At 30.5% G+C, this 22,289-nt stretch overlaps 2 protein-coding genes across 3 annotated transcripts; both read right to left on the minus strand.

Annotated features, from left to right (window-relative positions):
* Nucleotides 1-435: 435 nt before the first annotated feature.
* LOC114369743 (inorganic phosphate transporter 1-4-like) lies at nucleotides 436-4,025 on the minus strand. Its single transcript, XM_028326990.1, has 2 exons — nucleotides 3,898-4,025; nucleotides 436-2,308 (listed from the first exon to the last, which is right to left on the minus strand). Exon 2 carries the CDS (start codon nucleotides 2,240-2,242, stop codon nucleotides 659-661), a length of 1,584 nt encoding a protein of 527 aa, XP_028182791.1. The 5' UTR covers nucleotides 2,243-2,308; nucleotides 3,898-4,025; the 3' UTR covers nucleotides 436-658.
* Nucleotides 4,026-10,967: 6,942 nt separating this feature from the next.
* On the minus strand, nucleotides 10,968-15,020 carry LOC114369333 (inorganic phosphate transporter 1-4-like). 2 transcript variants are annotated; one of them, XM_028326546.1, is made up of 2 exons: nucleotides 14,716-15,020; nucleotides 10,968-12,984 (listed from the first exon to the last, which is right to left on the minus strand). In XM_028326546.1, exon 2 carries the CDS (start codon nucleotides 12,963-12,965, stop codon nucleotides 11,355-11,357), a length of 1,611 nt encoding a protein of 536 aa, XP_028182347.1. In that variant the 5' UTR covers nucleotides 12,966-12,984; nucleotides 14,716-15,020; the 3' UTR covers nucleotides 10,968-11,354. The 2 variants fall into 2 exon arrangements, with proteins under 2 accessions (XP_028182347.1, XP_028182348.1); XM_028326547.1 differs by lacking the exon at nucleotides 14,716-15,020 and adding an exon at nucleotides 13,835-14,703.
* Between the last annotated feature and the right edge of the window lie 7,269 nt (nucleotides 15,021-22,289).

Genomic DNA, 22,289 nt, shown 5'->3' on the forward strand with positions numbered 1-22,289 from the left:
AAGCACCAGCAAAAATACACTGCAGGGCAAAAAGATAAAAAAATAAAATAAAATAAAATATAAACGATGTTCACACGCAAGGCTTGTTGCTGAGAAGATACAGCCACAGGAATAGATGCAAAATAGAAAAAAAATATCAATATGGACATTGTTTTCCCATTCTTATAGTAATTATTTACAGCCTCAAGAGCAAAGAGCATAAGTATATAAAGATAACTGCAAGAATTTGATTCTATAATATTAATATAAAGTGCAAGGTTCTGCTAAACTGTGACGTGTGAAGATTAATTTAGACTTGACATCTTTTTCCCTGGCTAATTTCAGCCTCAACAAAAGGGGATAAAATAAAGTATTTGATACTACCAAAATGAAGTGCCAAGCCAGGTTAATGGTGATGACAGGTTTGAGAACAGTAAATGTAAAGATCAAAGGAGCTGTAACAGAGAGCACATGTATGTTTCATAAACAACTTAAATTGTATATACTAACTGATTATATAACAAAAGAAGGCAAAACAAAGAAATAATTCCCGAAACTCTAAGCTAAAAGAAAAAAAAATTCAACTTCAATATGACTATACATGGAATCCTACGTGAAATACTCCAAAGTGCAATACTAAAAGCCTACCGTTACATAATAAAAGAAACTAACCATGCAGTTAGACAGAAGACCTAACTTCAAGACCAGCCTCCATTGCTGATTCTCTTGTAGCAGCAGTAGTCTCTTCTTCAGCCTCACCAGACATCTCCTCCAGGGATTTTCCTTTAGATTCAGGCACCAAGAATGTAAACAGCAGCCCCAAGAAGTTAACCACTCCCAAAACTATAAGTGTATTTCTCAGTCCAATGGCATTTTGAGTATACAGGTAGCCAAAAGCCCCTACCATTGCCCCAGCTTTCCCTGCTGCAGCCGATATACCATGGCATGTAGACCTTAGCCTTGCTGGGAAAATCTCTGCCGGCACCACGAATGTTGTGGCATTTGGACCAAAATTGGCAAAGAAGAAGGTCAATGAGTACAGCACAACAAACCCAATTTGGTTGCCCTTCATGGTCCAGTGGTGGTATGGAATAGCCAAGGCAAACATGAACACTGTCATGAAGAAAAATCCCATCAATTGAATTGTAAACCTTCCCATCTTATCAATGAGTGCCACTGTGAACCAGTAACCAGGTACAGTACTGCAAAGGGCTATGAGGGTCTGTGCTCTAGCAATTTTGAAAACCTCTTCAATGGCATTCATGGTTTTTGCTTCAGGAATCCAACCAATTGTACTGAAGATGTCTTTCTGGAAAAGATTCTGACTATAATAGGCAATGTCCAACAGGAACCAAGTAACGGCTGTTCCAAGAAGGTGAAGTCCATGGCGGCGAAGGAACTGTTTTGTGAACAATCCAAATTCATTCCCTTTTCTTGTGTCCAATTGCTCAACTTTCTCCTGTTCAGCTTCTATCTCAACTTGCAGCACCTTTGACATATCTGCAGCTGCCTGCTTGGCATTCTTGGCAACCAAGGCAGTGTATCTTGCAGTCTCAGGCATTTTCATACGCCAATAGTATGTGAGCAGAGCTGGGAGTGCACCAAACATCAAGATTATCCTCCAAACATAATCAGCTTGTGGCACTGTGGACAAAACTGGGTTAACCTGGAATGCTGGAGCAGGGTACAAGGCCTTGAAAGCAGATGAAACAACAATTGCAACCGTGCCACCAGCCAAAATTCCAAAACCTTGCATTGCAAAAACAGCAGCTATGAATGCTCCACGAGTCTTCTTGTTGGCATACTCAGACATGATAGTGGCCGAAAGAGGGTAGTCACCACCAATGCCAAATCCAAGCCAGAAACGGAAGAAGCAAAGGGTGGCCATAACAGCTTTAGGGTCTTTGCCAAAAGAAAGACCAGAAGCAATTGAGCATATCACCATGAGCATAAGGGTCATTCCGTAGACACGTTTCCTTCCCATTTTATCACCAAGCCAGCCAAAGAAAAGCTGGCCTGCAAGGGTTCCACAGAATGCAACACCATTGATGGCAGCAGAAACATTTGATGGCAGAGAGCCTGGCTTGTCGTGGCCTTCAAAGTAGTATATGCGGCCAAGCAATTTGGTGACAAGGGAGATGCAAAAAAGATCATATGCATCAGTGAAGAAACCCATTCCAGCAATCACAATTGCTGTGAAATGGTACCATTGTGTCTTGGCAACATCGAGTGCATTAAGCACTTGCAACTGATCCCTGGCCATATCTGTGTATCTTTTGTCACAAAATTTTCTTACTTTACTTCAATCTCCCAGGTACCTAAGCTTAACCTGAAATACAATCAGAAAAGATCAGAAGATAGTATAAATAACTAGAAGGCGGTGTTGGACAAGGGTGCGCGTGATTCTAGTTAATAAGAGCAAATAAATGAACCATGATGATTCAACGGTGAAAGCTAAGAAAAGCGATAAGGTGATGACTATAAGACAAATTAAAGAGCTACAATTTCCACAGTAGTCAATCTCAATAAGACAGGTTTCAACATGGGGGCCACAGCTTGTACGGGTGGGATTGAAAACCAAGTGCACAGCATCGTGATCGTTAAAATAATTATTTTCATCCAAAATATATATCAACTGTAGAAACTTCATGATCGTTAAAATAATTATTTTCATCCAAAATACATGGGAAGTCATGGAATCAAACAGATCCTAAGATTTCAATTTTTAACTCACCGAGTGCAGCACCAATCTAATGACATTAAATTTTGTTATTTTATTACTCGTAAAGTCACCATCATAGTTCCATTAGTTCGTCAACAAAGTTAAGCAGATAATTATTGCATTGCTATTAAAGGAAGTTGCCATATAGTATAGTACGTACACCTTATGCAGAACAATAAAAAGTGTATTTTTCTTGGGAAGAGTATTATTCATGTGATCCAAGGAGTCTAATAGTCAAATATCATAAAGTGTTACATATCTATATTTATAGATCCAATCCAACAAAATAATTAATGAAATTTAATCGTCAGTAAACTAAATGAAATTTATCAATGACTGATTGAATATAAACATTAGCAAATTAAATTAAGTCTATCAAAAAAACTAACAAAATTTATCTAAAAAAAGAACTAACAACAATTAAAACAACTGAAAAATATCAATAACAGCAATTACCCTTTAACGGAGATGACATTTTCTCACAAACGACTATGGCAAGATAAAAATAATAAAACTAGGTAATATTTTATAGAATAAATATTTTTTTTATATATTAAAATTTATAATAAGTAAATATTTTTTAATATATATTTTAAATTTATAATAATACTTTAAATAGTAATAGTATTAATTTCATAATTGATCTAAAGAACCAAATTAATCTTGTAGGAATACCTAAAACTAAAAGTTTAACCAAAAAGGCAAAGGCCCTAAATATAATACTTAAAAAAATAGAAAATTAAGAATATGAACTGCATGAATAAAAAAATGATAATTATGATTAAGAAATACAGTAAATATTTAGTTGTGAAGATAGTGAGAATACATATCTACAGTAAATGAGATAAAAAAGAATATTGAGAATTCGTAATTGAGGGAACGAAGAGGTGATCGACATGCTCATCTCCAAATTATGTACTCAGTTTTATAATATAGGGTTGATAAAACCCACTCCAAGAAAAATAGTGGACTTGAAAGTATCACGCTTTTTAATATTAGAGAAATGCTAGGCTTAAATTATCGAAACCAATAACAGAACCCATGAACAATGCTCTGCTATTTCATGTCTACAAGAACAAAAAAGAAGAAAAATCGTCCCAACCCCTCATTGCGAAACAAGAAAAGAGAAGAACAGCTATTTTTTTTATAAAATTAAAAAAAAAAACAAAAGACAAAAACAAAGAGGCATAGCATACCTGGATCGGTACGTGGTGGCACGCAGAGAGAACAAAGCGATATCGCGCGCTTTTCAAACGTAGGAAGAGTGCAGGGAAACACGCAAGAAACGACGAAGGAATGTTATTCTTGAGTTGGAGACAATGGGGAAGGGTTCTGTATTTAAGTGTAGCGATTCTCTCTTTTTATCGAAAAAAAGAGAGCATATTCTTCGCATTTACCTGATTCAACTGTGTCATTAATTGTTATGATGTTGTTGGATAAAATAAAACTACTATCTTTAAAGATAATTTTTTTAAAATCTCTGTTACCTAAAATTTCAAATTTACCTTACCCGAATGTATATCTCAAATATATATTTAATCTCTTATATATTATCTCCTACATTCGATGATGATAACATAAATCCAAAGGACCAAAGATAGGACGAAAGATAATGCTAACATAAAGTAGAAATATTATCTCGTTAAAATTGATATAAGAAATGGGATTGTCATTCTCCGTACCTTTTATGTGAAGATTAAAATTTTCTACATTTTGTTTTTGATAATAAAAAAAACATTATGAAATTTCAAAGGTGTAAAATAGGCGTTTATTGTGTTTAGGTATAATATATCATTGTTTTATGAACTTTAATTTTAATTTATAAATAAAAGTAGGTTCAAAATAATTAATTTGAATTAAAAAAAACATTTGAATAAGTTATTTCAAATAAGGTTATGATACATACGCACTTATTACGTACAAACTAACACTTTCAAATAATATAAAAGTTTAACTATTTTATATTCTTAAAATTTAAAATATCATGAATTTTATTGCTCATGAATTTTTTATTCAACTTTTACTTATAGAAATAAAAAAATATATTATAGATTTATAAACTGCAATATATAATTATTTTAATTATTAATAATTTATTTTAAAATATTATTAAATTTAATTTAGAGGTATAAATAAAACATGATACATCGGAAGAGATAGACACCTAAGAAAGTCAATGATACATATAAAGATAAAGAAAAACAATTAAAAATGATTGAGACCTCAAAGATAACTTTTTTGAGTAGTTGAAAAGAATAGTATGTGAAGTACATATAGAACAAAGAGAAAAAAAATGTCTAATTAAGAGAATGGAAACTGTGAAAGTTTCATCCTCCCAATTATATAATAATAATAATAATAATAATAATAATAATATTGTTATGATTGTGGTGCAGGAAGTGCTACAGTACACTCGCACAATAGATATATTAATTCTAGGAGATATTGTGTATTTTTAAAGTTTTAATTTTGGTAAAATGTTTTGAGTTTGCAACGAGATGGATATTAATGACCAATTTTTCTGAATTAATGGTAATAGCTGGTCATTATGAAAATAAATACATATACTAATAAGAATATGTATTAGTCATTAAGATCGTTTTTGCTGGTATATATAGATCGATTTTATTTAATGGAGTTTAATAAATAAAAAACATCATTGAGAAAAAAGAAACAAAGCAGGGATACAACCTAACAAAGGAAGTTCCTGTTGCATCTACCATAACAAAGGACAGCAGAGCTGGAGGACAAAGATTGTAAATCTTTAAAGTAACTATGGAGATTAATATTAATATAAATATTATGAGTTCTTATTATTGTTATGATTATTGATCATTGATAATCTATAATTTGTAACTATTTATAAATGTGATATCTCTCCTTATATTTTTTAATTAATTCTGCAACATATTCCACTACTTCAATTCCTTTCTTCTTCTTTTTTTCTTTCTACCGAACACGGCTATACCAAAAAAAAAAAAAATACATGAACTCTCCTATGTTAATTTGTACCCAACACATTTGGCAGTTTGCTTCGAAAGAGTTTTGTAGATGGCGGAAGGGGAAAAGGGGAAGAACCCTTCAATTTTTGCATGCTGCATGACTAAAGAAACTAAGAGTACCTTTGAATATAGAATTTTAATCGAAATCTAAAATTTATTATTTGAATATTTTTTTAGAATTTAAAGTTTTAGAATTAAAACAGAATTTTAAATAATTAAAGAGATAGAATTTCAATTTTTTTCTAAAATATGAGAAATTAAAATTCTTTTCTTGGTAGAAAAATCTTTCAAAATATTTGTGTATTTTTTTTATAATTTTCATCCACTTTTTCATCTAAAAGTTTTCAAGATCTCGTTCTTGAACTCGCGACTCTTGTCCCGATAATCCTTTTTAAGAAACACCGAGCTTGTGGAGCATTGATCAGTGTGTGGGCGTCTTAGGGGAGAACACGTAGAACTTCACCCGCCAATCAGGGGAGCAACCGTCGCTATCCATCAAGCCGAAGGTACTTGTCGGCACGGAGAGTTTGGGTCATGTCTTGTGTCATTGACTCAATGTTGTTGTGGTCGGGTGTGGTGGTGTATGTATTGTGTTTCGATTTCCCTGTGATTCCTCAATATTTTTCTCTCTTTGAAAACACATTAATCATATTTTTTCTTTTCTTTGCATTTATTTTCTTTCATCCTTTCAATCTTAATTTTTTTTTCAAATACAAAATTTTAAAAATAAAAAGATTTCAACTGAAGTATTTAAAATTTTTAAAATTTAAAAATTCTCAGAATTTAAAAATTCTGGCATCCAAACAGACTCTAACAAAAAATGGTTAAATGTCGAGCTAGGTACTCAAACTTTACTTTCGTATGACAGTACATAATTAATGTATTTCTGTTTGGTGGTGATTCAAAAGCTTTAATTTTTGAAAGACACACTGGCTCTTATGTTCTGAAACAAAAGTCCTTTTAAAATTTAACCCTGGTTGAGAGAAAAGAAAACGAAGGAAAAGAAAAATTTGAAATTTAAATTGGGGGAAAAGTTAAAGGCTGGAAAAAAAAAGGTTTGAATTTTTGTTTTAAGAAATAAAATTTTCTTTTTATTTTTCAATCACTTTCTCCCAAACTAAACGAAGGAAAAATTGTCCTTAATCATATTTTCTTTTCTCCCTATTTTGTTATCTCCCACTTTCAGACATAATGTAAAAAGACAATTAACTATGAACTCAAAAAGCTTTGAAAGAGTTTTGTAGATCGAAGAAGGGATAAAAAGAATAGTCCTTCAATCGATGAGATTGTTCTAATAAAAATTTAAATTGGCACAGTATAATTAAATTGATAAGTATATTCTTTTTACGGTATATTTTTGGATCATTATATTATTCATGTAAAATATTTATTAATTTAGTGTGTGTTTGATTCCATATTTAAAACCTTTAAAAGATGATTCTAAACCATCACAAACACAATTCTATCATTTTAAAGATGTTTAGAGACATATTTCAAACGTGAGTCATTTAGAAAAAATGTAAGTTTGATTTAATATTTTGTTAATGATTAATTTTATTAAAAAATCAACTTATCACATTATCACATATTCAGTGGAATCTTTCTTCTCATTTTTAAACAAACATTATACCTGTGAAGACAAATATAACGGCCATTTTACTGCATTTTTCCCCATGAAGGAATAATGATTGTGTTTAGTAAAATATTTTAACTAATTTTTAATTTTTTTACTAGCTAAAATTATCTTTAGATAATATTTTTAGTAATTTTTAAATTTTTTTGAAATACTACTTAAAGTAATTTTGTTTGAAACGATAGTCTCTATTTTTTTATATTTTTATATTTTTATCCTTGTTGTATTTATTAATTTTTCCAATTATCTTTTTAAAATAAATGTTAATTTTATTATTTTTATCATTGTTTACTTTTCAACTATTAACTTTACCCGACATTTCTAATTTAATAATTTAATTTTTTAACTTTTAGCTATTAATTAACTTAACTTTTAGCTTCAAACATAATCAATATATCTATATTAAAGACATGCATAAATGATGACAAGATCGAGAATAAACAATTATTTTCGGTTATTGCTTTGGTGCACTTTATACTTTGAAGTATTTTATCCTAGACTAGCTAACATTTAAATCTCAGATTATATTCCTTTCCTTTTCGATCTTATCTACATCATGCTAAATAGCAGAAATTACCATGCATGTTATACAGTTTTATTGGAATTTTGTAGCAACTCAATTGGTTGTCTTTATAGGGTTCTCATATTTCTTCAAACTTTTTGTCACCACAACCATTTCATCCAATGGTATGACTGTACAAAATCAATGAAGCTTGTGAAAAAACCCGTGAAGAATCTTTGCTTTTCATGTTTACCTGATACGTTACATGATGAATACGGTTGTCCCACGGTTCTTCTAAATTATCCAATAGGAATAAATTTTAAATAAATAACTAGAAAAGAATAAATTGTCGGACATCCTACAACTTCTAAATTTAAATTCATAAATTATTTTATGATTTTTTTCTCTTTTTTTTCCTACTGAAATCGTTATAAAATTTATAATTTTTTAAGTTTTTTAATACGATCTTGAAGTAATAAATTTTATATATATAAATTATAAATTATTTATAACTTTAAAGTTGTAAATAGTTTTATTTAAAATAATATTTTTATTTAATATTTTTATATTTTTACATATTGTTTTATTTAATAATTTTTATATTTTTGTTTAACACTTTCTATATTTTATTTATTATATATTTTCTTTTTTAATATTTTATTTAATATTTTCTATATTTTTTTCTAATGTTAAGAATTTTTTCATAATACATTCGAACGAATTTGATTTTAAAGTCATACAATTACTTCATCTTCATTTTATTAGTGATTCATTTATAAGAAAAAATATTAAATAAAAAAATATATAAAATTATATAAAATATTAAATAAAAATATTTATTTAAATAAAAAATATATATGACTTTAAAGTGATAAATACTATTAAAAATATAAAAAAATACAACTTTGAAGTTGTATTTATACAAAAAATTAAGAAGTCAGTAAATTTTTTTATAACTTTAAACTCAAAAGTCATAAATTATAGTATGACTTAATCGTTTTTGGATGTTTATTTAAAATGGATCCCATGATAATTTAAAAAAAAAAAAATCCCTAAATGATCTGCATTGTCCAACCTATACATTTGACCATATCAAGTGCCCTTTTTACCATGTGTACTCTATTTTATAAAAAAGAAAACATTTTTTTAAATATCAAACATATATCTCTAGATTATTTTATAACAATTCTTAAATTGAATAACACTGTAGACATATATAAACAAAAGTAATTTCATAGATATATACATCAGTAGCCTTGAATTCTGGAGGTACAATAGCAAAAAGATCAGAGCTTCAAAAATATTGTCCTGTATGGAGAACTAAGCTAGCTATGCTATATTACACTAACAGATACTTTCATAATTCTTCCTTGCCTTCTTATTTTATTACTGTCATATTTATAACGATTTTAACAAAAGATAAGATATGGTATTCCAAATGACTTAACAGAAAAGGAAAATATCCTAATAACAGAATGCAACAATATCGTAATTAGTTATAACTGCAACAATATCGTGATTAGTTATAACTACTTTGCTGAGCTGTCCAAAGAAAGGAATATCCTAAGAGAAGGAAGATCAAGCATAGTCAGGGAGGTAGGCTGGTGTCGTATTGCTATCATACCTGCTGCACTAATCAAATAATAATATATAAAAAAAAAAAACTTAATTTCCAAGTCCCAGGACTACTCATTTCTCCTCCAAAATCAACACTCAGAAACAAGAAAACACAGAACAATATAAGATGAAGAATAGAGGATTCACTTTAGTTTAGTACATTGCCAAACACAACAATTTTACATTAATAGTTTAAAATTTAACTCCACTTTTCTATTGTCTAGACACCTTAAAATAAGCTTCAAGTTTCTTTCTCAGTGCAACATATTCTTTCTTCAATTGTTGGAAGCTCCTCATGCATCTGCATATTCAATAAAAAAAGCCTTCAGTTCTTGGCCCTTACTTTGCAGCTTTTGTAAAACAAATTGAGACTAAAACCATAATCTAATAGTGAAAGATATATTATCCTTCTGCATTTCCTGCCCTGCAATATTCCCAGAACAGATTGCACGCTGCTTTTTGCCTACAATCAACATAACAGTCAAAATGTAGGCATTCTAGTTCTTTTTCCCTATGTATTTTTTCCCTTAAGGAGAATGATATTGCGATGCCCAAAATAATGGAAATACTGTTGAAAAAATATGTTGTTGCTGGGGTTACACAAAGATCAGATAAAGTTCAGTGCTATAGCAATTGTCTTGTCCATTTAGTGCAAAAGAATTGAAGAAAACACTCAAATATTTTTTTTCAGTTGAAGTAATAATTTAGAAGATACAGTAGTAAAGAAATTCTAGAGTGGTCTAATGGACAGAATGTAGGCCAATTGTTGCTTTTGTAGCTTGATTTAATCAATAAAATTTCTTTATGCAGCACATTCCTTGGGATTGATTGCTGCATTTACTTACTTGACTAGAGTGAATTTTTCAGCACTTTTTAGCCGAATATTCGTTGCCCTTCTGCTGTTTTAACAATGGGTTATTATGTTTCTGCATCACTGGATTGTGTTGTTTGTGATTGCATAAGGTATGGTGTTGCACTAAGTTTTAGTTCAATAAACCCACATGCATCACATAGAATCTTTTTTTTTTTTTGAGGAAAAAGAAAAAGAACATGATTGTGTTTGGAAATCAGTTAGTAATCTGGTTTCACGCTTTCCAAAGCAATTTCCCACTTTTCTAGGCAGCAAATGTAACTGGAAAAAATTGAAAATTATTACTTCTACGTTAAACAAGAAGCAAGGTTAATATAAACACATCCATGACTTCGTGTCTTTAACAAATAGACCTTGTAAAAAAATTTCTATTTTGTTTTAAAACTTTTAATTAATCCTTGAACTCTTTCCCGTAACAGTAAATATAGTAAGAGCTCAAAGTTCAAAGATTGTATGAAAGGAGATAAAAGTTAGGAGTGATTATTTACAAAGATACAAAGTTTAAGGTGATCTTATGATTTTTCCCTTCTTTTTATTATAAGCATGTACTGCTGTTCACTATATCAGTATATCACTGAGAGAAAGATCTAAACAAATTTGTCTCCATCTTCGTTCTGCTGTACAAAATGGAGGAAAGAAAATGAAAATAAAATTGTTTTATAATTGCATTAAGATTGTAGAATTTGTCCCTCGGTTGAAGTATGCATACATATGATACCATACCATAACGTGAAGAACTATGCATAGACAGAGGACACCTATAAAACAAAGGAACTCGAGACAAAACTTTTCTCTAATACCTTTTAGCTACATATAAATACACGTATGATTTAGACAACACTTCTAATTAAAAACAAGAATGAAATACACGCACTTTGTAATTGATTTAAAGTTACAGACAGCACCGAGAAACATATATCTACATCATTATTGAGCATCTAGCTGTAGAAAACCCGAAGTAAAATTGTCACACAATAATAGCATCACTAGAATTATGAACTAAGTACTTTGTTGATCAGAGACTTTGGTTAAACTGGAACCGTCCTAGCAGACCCTGCCATCTCTATAGCCTCAGCACCATCATCTTCATTCTCCCCACTCAACTCTTCCAGTGATTTTCCCTTTGATTCTGGTACTAACAAGGTGAATACCATTCCAAAGAAGTTGATCACACCAAGCACAATGAGGGAGTTCTTAACCCCAATACCAGTTGGGTAACCATGATCAACCTTGTTGGGGTTCGTACTTTGTGCAGCATACAAGAATCCAAATGCACCAACAATTGCTCCTGCCTTTCCTGCCGCAGCTGAGATTCCATGACAAGTAGATCTCAGCCTTGCTGGGAAAATCTCTGCCGGCACAACAAATGTGGTGGCATTTGGACCAAAATTGGAGAAGAAAAAGGTGAAAGAATACATCACAACAAACCCAATATTGTTGTGATTCTTCCAGTGATTGTAAGGTATAGCAAGAGCAAACATGAAGACTGTCATGAAGAAGAAACCCATCAATTGGATGGCGAAACGTCCAATGATATCGATAAAGGCCACCGTAAACCAGTACCCTGGCACGGTGCTGCACAATGCTATCAGTGTCTGTGCTCTTGCAATCCTATAAACTTCATGGATTGCATTCATGTCTTGTGCAGGAGGAATCCATCCAATGGCAGTGAAAATGTCCTTTTGGAAAAGGTTCTGGCTGTAGAAGGCAATGTCCAACAAGAACCAAGTTACCGTGGTTCCAACCAAGTGCAGCCCGTGGCGTTTGGCGAATTCCTTGCTGAACAAGCCATACTTTTGGTTTTCACTCTCAACCATGTGCTGCAACTTGTCCTCTTCAGCTTCAACCTCAACTTGCAACACCTTAGACATGTCTGAAGCAGCTTGTTTTGCATTCTTGGCTACAAGGGCCGTGTAGCGAGCCGTCTCTGGCATTTTCATTCGCCAATAGTAGGTAAGAGCAGCCGGGACTGCACCAAACATCAAGATGATACGCCAAACGTAATCAAGCGAATCCACTTTCGATCCAGCTGGATTGTCCTTGTAACTAGGAAGATCGTACTTGTGGTCATATGCAGATGACACAATCAAGGCAACTATTCCACCAGCCATGATTCCAAAACCCTGCATTGCAAACACCGCAGCAATGAATGACCCTCTAGTCTTTTTGTTGGCATATTCAGACATAATTGTAGCTGATAGAGGGTAGTCACCACCAATCCCAAAGCCAAGCCAGAATCTGAAGAAACAAAGTGTGGCCATGACACCCTTAGGGGTGTCGCCAAAAGAGAGTCCCGAGGCAATGGAACACAGAACCATAAGCATAAGAGTTAAGCCATAAACCCTTTTCCTTCCCAACTTGTCACCAAGCCATCCAAAGAAAAGTTGGCCGGCTAAAGTGCCACATAGTGCAACACCAGTCACAGCAGCTTGAACATTAGGAGGAAGAACACCAGGCTTCGGGTTCCTTATGTCTGTGTAATATAACCTCCCCAACAACTTGGTCACAAGGGAAATGCAGAAAAGATCATAGGCATCGGTGAAGAATCCCATTCCAGCAATCACAATAGCTGTGAAGTGGTACCATTGTGTCTTTGCCACATCGAGTGCATTAAGCACTCCTAGTTGTCCTCCCGCCATCACTCACTAACTCAGCTACCTGATGTGCCACAATCAATGATTAGAATTTTCCAGCACAAGAAACAAAAATAAAAAAATAAAAAAAAAGATACTAGTTTTTGTATGTGTCAAATTCAACTATAGTCTAAGACTATAAGCAAGCAATTCCATATTTTTCTTCCCTTCGTACCCCATTGCCCAGAGGCTCTTCGCTATGCGAAGGTATGGGGGAGGGATGTTGTACGCAGCCTTACCTTTGCATATGCAAAGAGGCTGTTTCCGGATTCGAACCCATGACCAACAAGTCACCAAGGCACAACTTTACCGCTGCACCAGGGCTCGCCCTCTTCAATACTAACAATTTGAATGGAAAAGAACTGGTGTTTGCAATAACAGTGAAGGAATGATATAACGAGTTCCACACTTTGTACTAATTATCAAGAATAAAATATTGAATAATCGACAAATTAAGTGTATATTTTAGTAGACTTTTGTAAGAAATTAAGAATTTTAATGAAGGTTCGAAAGGAAAAAAAAATACGGCAGATGTTCATCTTTCTCAGGCTGAAGCATTGGATTGATGAAAAACCCTTACTTTTTGGTATTTTTCTAATATATTCATAGTGAACAGCCACCAAAGTTGAAAATTCCTATAATAAAACTATTACATTAATATATTATATGAATTTGACTCTGAACTAACAACGACTCTATAATTCCAGCTCCGGAAAGCTTGTCATGTAATAGATATTTTCACATAGCCATGTCATATAAAATTGTGTTTATTATTAAATAGACAAGATTTTATGTATGAAAAGAAAGATCAACACAATTTTCTCATATCAAAGTCGTGTGAGAATTTAGTAAAAGAAGGTGAGATCTATTCTCACTTTTCAACCACTTCACCCAAATTGCTTAAGGTGTGGATTCAACCAATGAGTCAACTTCAGTATATACAATGATAGAGAAAATTTGGTTCAGAAATTGGAAATTCATTGGTAATTTGGTACTATTTTTCTTTTTCTGGTGTCCCCACCAAACCAAAAGAACAGAGACGTGAAGAAAAAAAGGGTGTGGAAAATCAACTGCAAACAGGGAATCTACAGGTGTTGAACCAAGTCGCTAGCAGACCATGGGTAGCACGAGGAAACCAGAAAAAACTCAAAATTTGGTAAAAGACAAAATAAAGCATAGACACTGGAAAAGATTTATCATCCTAAATTATAAAAATAAAATAAATTTAAAAAACAAACGGCAGAGGAGAATGGTTTGTGTTTGTGCCAATAATTTCCTGAACAATTAATTCCGTTGAGAAGGTTCGGTTTTTGTTTAGAGGGACGGGGTTGGAGTTGTTTCATGGAAAATCAGCATAAACTGTAGGAAAAAAAGGATGGGTAAGGCTAAAAGTTGTTTCTTTTGTGTTTCACTTCATGGGTATGGAATATGGATAACATAACACAACCACTATTTTGCAAAAAGGGTGAGTGGGTCAGTGGTGGATGATGAGGAGAGGAGAAGAATCACGAAATTGGTCTCCTCGTATCATATCATACGGGTAAAAAGCAAGTTCCAGATTTTTAGCGGTGGAATGGTAATGATTAGTAAATTATAAAATTGGAAAAGGGAAGTGAAGTTGTGTTTGTGCTCTTAGAAAAGTGGGCCTCCCACCAAGGAACTCAACCAGAGGCTACAACTACCAGTGAGTTAGTTTGACTTCCATGCCATGCATAACCAAAAAGTTCCATTAAGGAAAATGAAAAAAGGGTCTCACCTGTTAACAAGGGAGAGGAGGGGGGACACTTGGTTGGTAGTGACCAGGGCTAGGTTGAAGGAGGAGAGAGTGTTTTGTGTTGGGAATGAAGAGGTAAGGAGAGAGGGTGAGTTGTTATATAGTATAGCACAAGACGAAGCTGTCACCAGAAAATAGAAGGAATGGCTTCAAGAATCCAGAATCAACGCAGGTATCTGGTGGTATATGCTCATTCCTACACTTTGTAGTTCACACTTTCTGGTCAACGCTTTCACAAATCGCTTGCTTGCTTCATCTATCTCTTTACGCTCTTTCTAATGCTTTGGCCGCTTGCTTTTAAAGATTATAAGTTTTTTTTTTTTAATGACATTAAAGATTGAAAGTTAAAACCGAAAGAATAAGCTATTGTTATATATATATATATATATATATATATATATATATATAACATTGCTTGCTTCATCTATTTCTTTACGTTCTTTTTAACAATTGCTTGCTTTGCTTTAAAATATTAAAAGTTAAAACAGACAGAGTATGTAATCATTTTTGTAATTTGGTGTATATATTAATATAAAACAGAGAATATTTTTACATGACAATAAAAAAATATAGAATATTGGAACGAAATTTGAATGAAAATTTAATAAAAAAATATTTTTTTAATTTTGATCATTTAATAAAATTTAATAATTAATATTTTCCCTCTCATTCTTAAATGAAAATTATTATTATTATTATTAATGATAGATATTATAAAATCCAACAAATTTAACATATATGATAATTTATGATTTTTTTAACTACTATGATATTAGTGTGGAGTATTCACCAATTTTCTTTGTGATTAATCCGTGTAAAAAAAAAAAAAAAAGCTTGGTTGCCCATATTTATTGTGGTCTCCCTTCACAATTATGTTTTTTTCTTAGACTAATAACTTGTTGGGATATGATAATTTATGATTGAGATGAAAAACTAATTATAAGATGAAATGTTAGTTTTAAATTTTTCTAAACTTTATTCATATATTTTAGTTTGTAATTTTGTTGATGTAGCTAGTCACACATAATAAATGAGATTGGTATCAAACACAATAGGTTGAGGGACAACCACGATGTTTGACCCAAGAAAAAAACTATTTTCTTTTGTTGTCTTCTTCTCTTTCTCACAACAAAATTTTTAAATTGTAAACAATATGACATAAACTTAACGTTGTTGGCGTGAGCCTACACGGTAAAGACATTTATTTTTTAAATGGCTTAGGATGCGACACATAGAATATCTTTTTGGCTAATCCAATTCTTGGATATCCATTTTGGTATGTATACGAGAGGAGACAGGACGACCTTTAGAATTTCTTTTCATCTTCGGGTCGGGGCAGATTCTTGGCTCATGAGATAGTGGTCAATATGTTTCGTTGCGCAATTCAACAAACAATCTTCTGTACACATTAGAGACACTTTTCAATGTATACACATGATGTATGTAGTTCCTATACTGATGGTGAACATGCTTACAAGCAGCAGTAACATGAGACAAGGCATGTGCAATTTTTAGAATTTGTCATAGTCACACCACCCTTCATCTAGCTTAAATCAAAAGTGTCCCTAACGCATTGATGTAAAACAAATGTGTCTTTGATACATTTAGGGTTTAGTATCCATAATTAGGGTTATGGTTAGGGTAAGGTTTCAAACCTAGGGTTTAGTTAATATATTTAGGGTTTGGTGTCCAGAATTAGGGATAGGGTTCATGGTCATACTTAGTAAAAATGGTACATAATTAGGGTTTAGGTTAGGTTTCATTGTTTATCATATTCATGTATTAAACTAATTAACAGAAATGTGCATGCAAATTTTCATAACAAGAAAAAATCATTTTTATCTAAAAAAATTCATTCCATGAGGATAACTTTTTGCATCTAGATTATTATGTGTATCAGTTATTTTGATTCAAATAATGTTGCATTTTCATAGTTTTCATGTTAATGAAGTCAATAAGACAACTTTTGGGACTCCAATTGACCTTGAAACACATTAACAAAGTGGTCAAAAACAAGAAAAATCACTAAAATTCCAAAATTTCAATTCATGAGGACAACTTTCGACACCTAGGTTGTTGTATGTATCAGTTATTTTGGTTCAAATAATGTTTCTTTCCCATAGTTTTCATGTTAATGAAATCGATAAGACAACTTTCGAGATTGATAATGAAGTCATGGTTTAGGTTTAGGGTAGCAGTAAGGTTTTTGATTGAGGTGATGTATTAGACTACCTCATTGCATATTATATTTATAATGTTTAATGACTTATCACATGCACATTAAAAAGAACGGTCAAAATCTCACTGATAAAATCAACGACTTAGATAAAATTGATTGAATCAACGCATGTTTAATGACCAAGATCACACTGTCAAAATCAACTATTTAGATAACACTGGGTAGAGCAACGCATGTTTAATGACCAAGATCCCACCGAAAAAATCATCGGCTTAGATAACACCGATTTGAGCACTACATGTTCAATGATCAAGATCCCATTGACAAAATTAACACTCAAGATACAATGCATGCAATGTCATCATATGCACACCGACTCACTTTCTCTCGTTCTCTCGTATATCACTCTTTAACTTCTTTTTAACATTAGTACCAAAGCCTAAACCATGAAAGCTACAATCATTCACCTTCTTTGGAAACAACACCTTCATAGACCTGGAGAAATATGTAATACGTTATGTTTAATTGAATATTAATTATTTTATGATTTAAAAATAGTCATGTTGTTATTATTTTGATTTCTACAAATGATGTAATCCAGTCATATGCTCAAGATATGTCTTCTCTAGATCCTAGAATTGAATCTTTGTTGGTTTAGGTTGGGTTTTCAGATGTTGCAAAACTCGGATAGATTAAAATCAATGATGTTTTAATGATTTCTTTGGAAGAACAAACTGTTGTTCCTAATAAATAACTTCAATCATAAGAACATGGGCGAGTTTGCGGACAACCAACAAGAAACATGCAACCTCACATATGTGGAACTAGTGAACACAGACAACATTAATTACCCTTGTTAACTTATGGTGTACTATGAATGTCAGTTTGTTCTTATTAATTGATTGAACATTGAACATTGTATTTATTGATTGAGCACTGCATTTTTCTTAGACGAATTCATTAAGCATTGCATTTTCTGAGACGAATTTTTTGAACAATGCTTTTATCAAGATGATTTGACCTCATAATGCTTTTTTCGAGACAATTTGAGTGAACAATACTTTTTATGAGATGATTTGATTGAACACTATTTTTTTTTAATTCGCAAACCAACTATAATAAATCAAGACACAATCTAAACTGCTTTTGAGTTTATCACCTAATACAAATAGTAGTAGGGGTTAAATGAACCTCAACACCTTTACTTGATATTCACCATATTGCTTAAAACATGGAGAGTGCATCCATTGTTATGTATTGTAATGGTGACATGATTCCATCATACAAAGGGACACACTCTACCACTAAGCTAATAGTGAGAACATGTCGTTTGATGCCGTAAGAAAAATAATTGTTGACGTCAACAGAGGTTGTAGAATTTTACTTGATCTTTTTTATCGTCAACCAATTTACATAGATGATTGTGTTGAATACAATTATATGGAGCTCAAATGCGACAATGATGTGAGAATTTTTTTTTTCATTTATTCGGAATTTAGTACCAAAGGTTCAATTGAGTTGAATACAACTTTTAGGCGTTTTCCAAATGAAATCCTTGTTTTGATGCAAAAACCAAGAAAACCAATAACTGTTGTTGAGATCATTACTCTGATGCGTAATAAATCTGTATAGTCATTGCATAAATTAGTTGTTCTAACTTTTTTATGTACTTTAATCTAGTCTTTGAGTTATTTATCTTTTTATTTTTTTTTTCTTCTTCAATCTAGATAAACTTAGTTTCATCTTTTTCTTTTTCTTTTTTTAGGTATGTTTACTTTCAATTTATGTCACCTATTCTTAATATTTCATTTGATGAATAATTGTTTCTTAAAAAAATATTCTTTGATAAAAAATGAATTATGAGTGTTTTCTTTTAAATAAATTAATTGAAAATCATCTTAGTCTTGGAAATTTATTTCCATAACAATAGTGGAGATACAAGGTGCATGTTGTGTCATAGAAAGGAAAACATGATAAATAATTTTAAACAAAAAAATCAATATAAAACTAACAACAACATATGCCAAAAAACATTTGTTAGTTCTAATATATATATATATATATATATATATATATATATATATATATATATATATATAAATTTAAATATATACAAACAAAATATTAAAAATAAATAACAAAAGATTTTTTTTAAAAATCAAACACATCGATTCTTAGATTAAAAAAAAGCATGTTGAGAATTGATTCCTTGAGAATCAAGTTTCTCAATGTACCATGAACTGATTTCTTAACTAAGGAAAAAAAAACGTGAGAATTATTTGTGGATTTTTTTTTGTATTTTTTAGGTAAAAAAATCCAATAGTATGCTCTAAAAAAAGTTCAAGATAGTAATAATTATTATTTTATTAATTATACTCTTGTATTTATACTTATTAAAAGAAATAATAGTAATAATAATAATATTATATGAAACTGCAGTAAAAAAAATATATGAAATGTTTGAATAATGAATAAAAGATATAAAAATATATTAAAAATTTGATTAGTTTTAATATGAATAAAAATACCAATTATATCTCTTAAGTTATATTCTATAACTTTAAATTACAACTTAAAAAAGTGATAAAAAATAACATAAAGGAATTATAAACAATAATATTTTTTTGAATTAGAAGTGAAATAAAAAAATAAGAAGAAGAAAATAGGAGTGATAGAAATAAAATAAAAATGTATTACAAAAATGTATTTTTGGAATATATAAAAATAAGAAATAAATAAGTGGATATTTTTTTCTCTACTTATTTAAATAAATAGAATGGTGGTAGAATATAACAATAAACATTTATCTCCAATTTTATCATAACTTAGAAAATATAAAATATTTTTTCTCTTAAATAAATATTAAGAAAGTAATTTTTTTATTCAATCCCTATCCTCTCTATTTCCTTTTTTTTTTCTTTCTATATATATTTCCAGTCAAATTAGACGGAGTAAGCATCAAGCTTATAGGCTTCACAGATTTTCTATGACTGTTAATTGTACTGCAGGCAATCAATCACACACGTAGGTCATACTATTTAATGTTCCGACCGGATTAGATGTACATCTTAATTGCCGTACCAACGAGGAAATAGGGGAATCAAGTCATTTAATGAGTTGTTTAAAATTAAATAATATTATTTAAATTTTTTTATTGAAAATGATAACTGAATTATTATTGTTTATATAAATAATTATTATTTAATTGATTATTATAAAAAAAAAATTAATCTAAAATTTAGTGTGATTCAATAAATACTTACTCTAGTCATTTTTAATATTAAAATAATTTTTTTAAAAGTTGTTAAATTTATATGATATTATAGGATTTATAAATTTAAGATAAATAAATTTATTTAAACAATTATGTATGTATTGTAGATGCTCTAAGAGCTATATAGTTAAGTGTTTATTATGATATAAAATAATAATATCTAGTCAAATATTTAATTTTATTTGAAATAATTTTTAAATGATTTTATATTTTATATAATTTTTTCTTAAAAAAAATAATTTCTTATCATGCATTAATAAGTAGACAATAAGAATTTTAAATTATTTATCATTTCATTGAAAGTTTTCATAAACCTGCTTAGACTTTTTTTGAAAGGATAACATTTTTAATTTTTCATAAACCTGTTTATAATTTTTTAATTTTAAAATAAATTAATTCAAACATGTGCTAAAATTTTACAAGCAGGATTTCTAGCGGCATAAATAGAACCTAAACCTTCCGGATAGAGTGTTCTATTTGTTTTTTACTTCAAATGTTTATACATTAACTCATTTTAAATTTTATCTACTCAAAGTTCATTATTCAAAACATCAATTTTTACTCAAAATAAATAAAAAAATATCTTTTTTTCCTTCAAATCTAATCTTACATCCTATATAAAGTATTTTAAATTTTACTAAATTTCATCTGATTTCTCACTTTTCAACTTTTAAAAGTATTTCTGCTCAAACTATCACAAATTTTTAAGTATTTAGATAAAAATAATAATTTGATAATTTCTAATGTAAAAGCTAAATAATTATAGATCGCATTTATTTAATTTTAAAATTAAAAACCCTATTTTGTTAAAAATAAATAAAGTCAAAATCGTACATAATTTTAAAAATAAAATAAAATTACAACCAAATTCTACGACCTTACTTTTTTTTTTTTTTATAATCCATCTTCATCGTTGAAACGTATTATTGTAGACTGACTCATAATAATTTATCAATCTGACGTAAACATGTCCTTCATTTATATGTTAGTAGGTCATTCTATCCAAATTCCTTCCGATCTCAGTCGCATTTCCTAAACCTTAGTTGACATGTGATGTTGTATAAATTACAATTACAACAATAAAAGTCATGCCTATATGCATTATTGAAAAAAGAAATTATAAGGTTATATAAAATAAAAACTAGTACTAGTTATTATGTTTTCATACAGATTATTTAAATTAAATATCTATATTTGGATACAGAAAAAATGTCCTTGGTCAAGTCCCATCCTCGTCCAAGTAATGATCGTCCTTAATAATTAGTGTCATGATGCATATGTACAAAAGCATGAATGATCGATGCTCTAGAAATGTCATGCACTTCTTGATAGACTGAACATACTTGAAGATAAGTTGCCTCAGCTGTCACAACCCTCTCCTCAGCTTTAACATCTTGCCATATAGCTTTGTTAACCCATCGACCTTTAGCACCCACTTGTGCAAGTCTAACCGATTTGTGTTTGTTATCTGGATAAGACGTTGCTAAAAAGTCCTATTGTTCAATCTAAAAACAAAAACATAAAATAAGATGCTTATTTTGTTTAATTAACAACCAAAACATATATGATTTATTGGCAAATTACATATGTATTCTCTAAGAGCGATGATCAACTTAATCATTATATTTTTTTTTATGGGTGGCTAAAAAGAGCTTATAAGGATATTCACAGATTATCCAAGTTTCTCGACTTAATTAAGGCAACAAATGTATTTAGAAGACTTGGTACTAGGGTTTTGTAAACTTGCAATTATTGAGCAATTGTTCATTGTGGAATCTAGTTACAATTAATAGTAATATATTCTGAAGGATGCATATTCATGATTGTGTGGGCAAAACAGACGTAACGGCGCTGCGAGCGAATATCAAAGATCATTGGTTTGGCCACTTGGCATTCTTACACCAAGTCAACTCCTCCGTTCCATCTTATCCCTTCTTCGTTCCCATTCACACTATTGATCATTCCATCTATCATTCATCCCTTTGTAACATCAATGGCCAGCTTCCACAATTTCACTTTCACTATCATAAATTTTAATTTTAAATTAAAGAGCTACTATGTTTACAATAATCAGTTTGATCATAATATGAGAATTATGATCAA

The sequence above is a fragment of the Glycine soja genome, chromosome 10 (genome assembly GCF_004193775.1).
Source record: "Glycine soja cultivar W05 chromosome 10, ASM419377v2, whole genome shotgun sequence".
Classification (NCBI taxonomy): Eukaryota; Viridiplantae; Streptophyta; class Magnoliopsida; order Fabales; family Fabaceae; genus Glycine; species Glycine soja.

Bases quoted from the DNA above. Each gene is read 5' to 3' on its own strand.
- LOC114369333 (XM_028326546.1), bottom strand. From the start codon at position 12,965: ATGGCGGGAGGACAACTAGGAGTGCTTAATGCACTCGATGTGGCAAAG.
- LOC114369743 (XM_028326990.1), bottom strand. From the start codon at position 2,242: ATGGCCAGGGATCAGTTGCAAGTGCTTAATGCACTCGATGTTGCCAAG.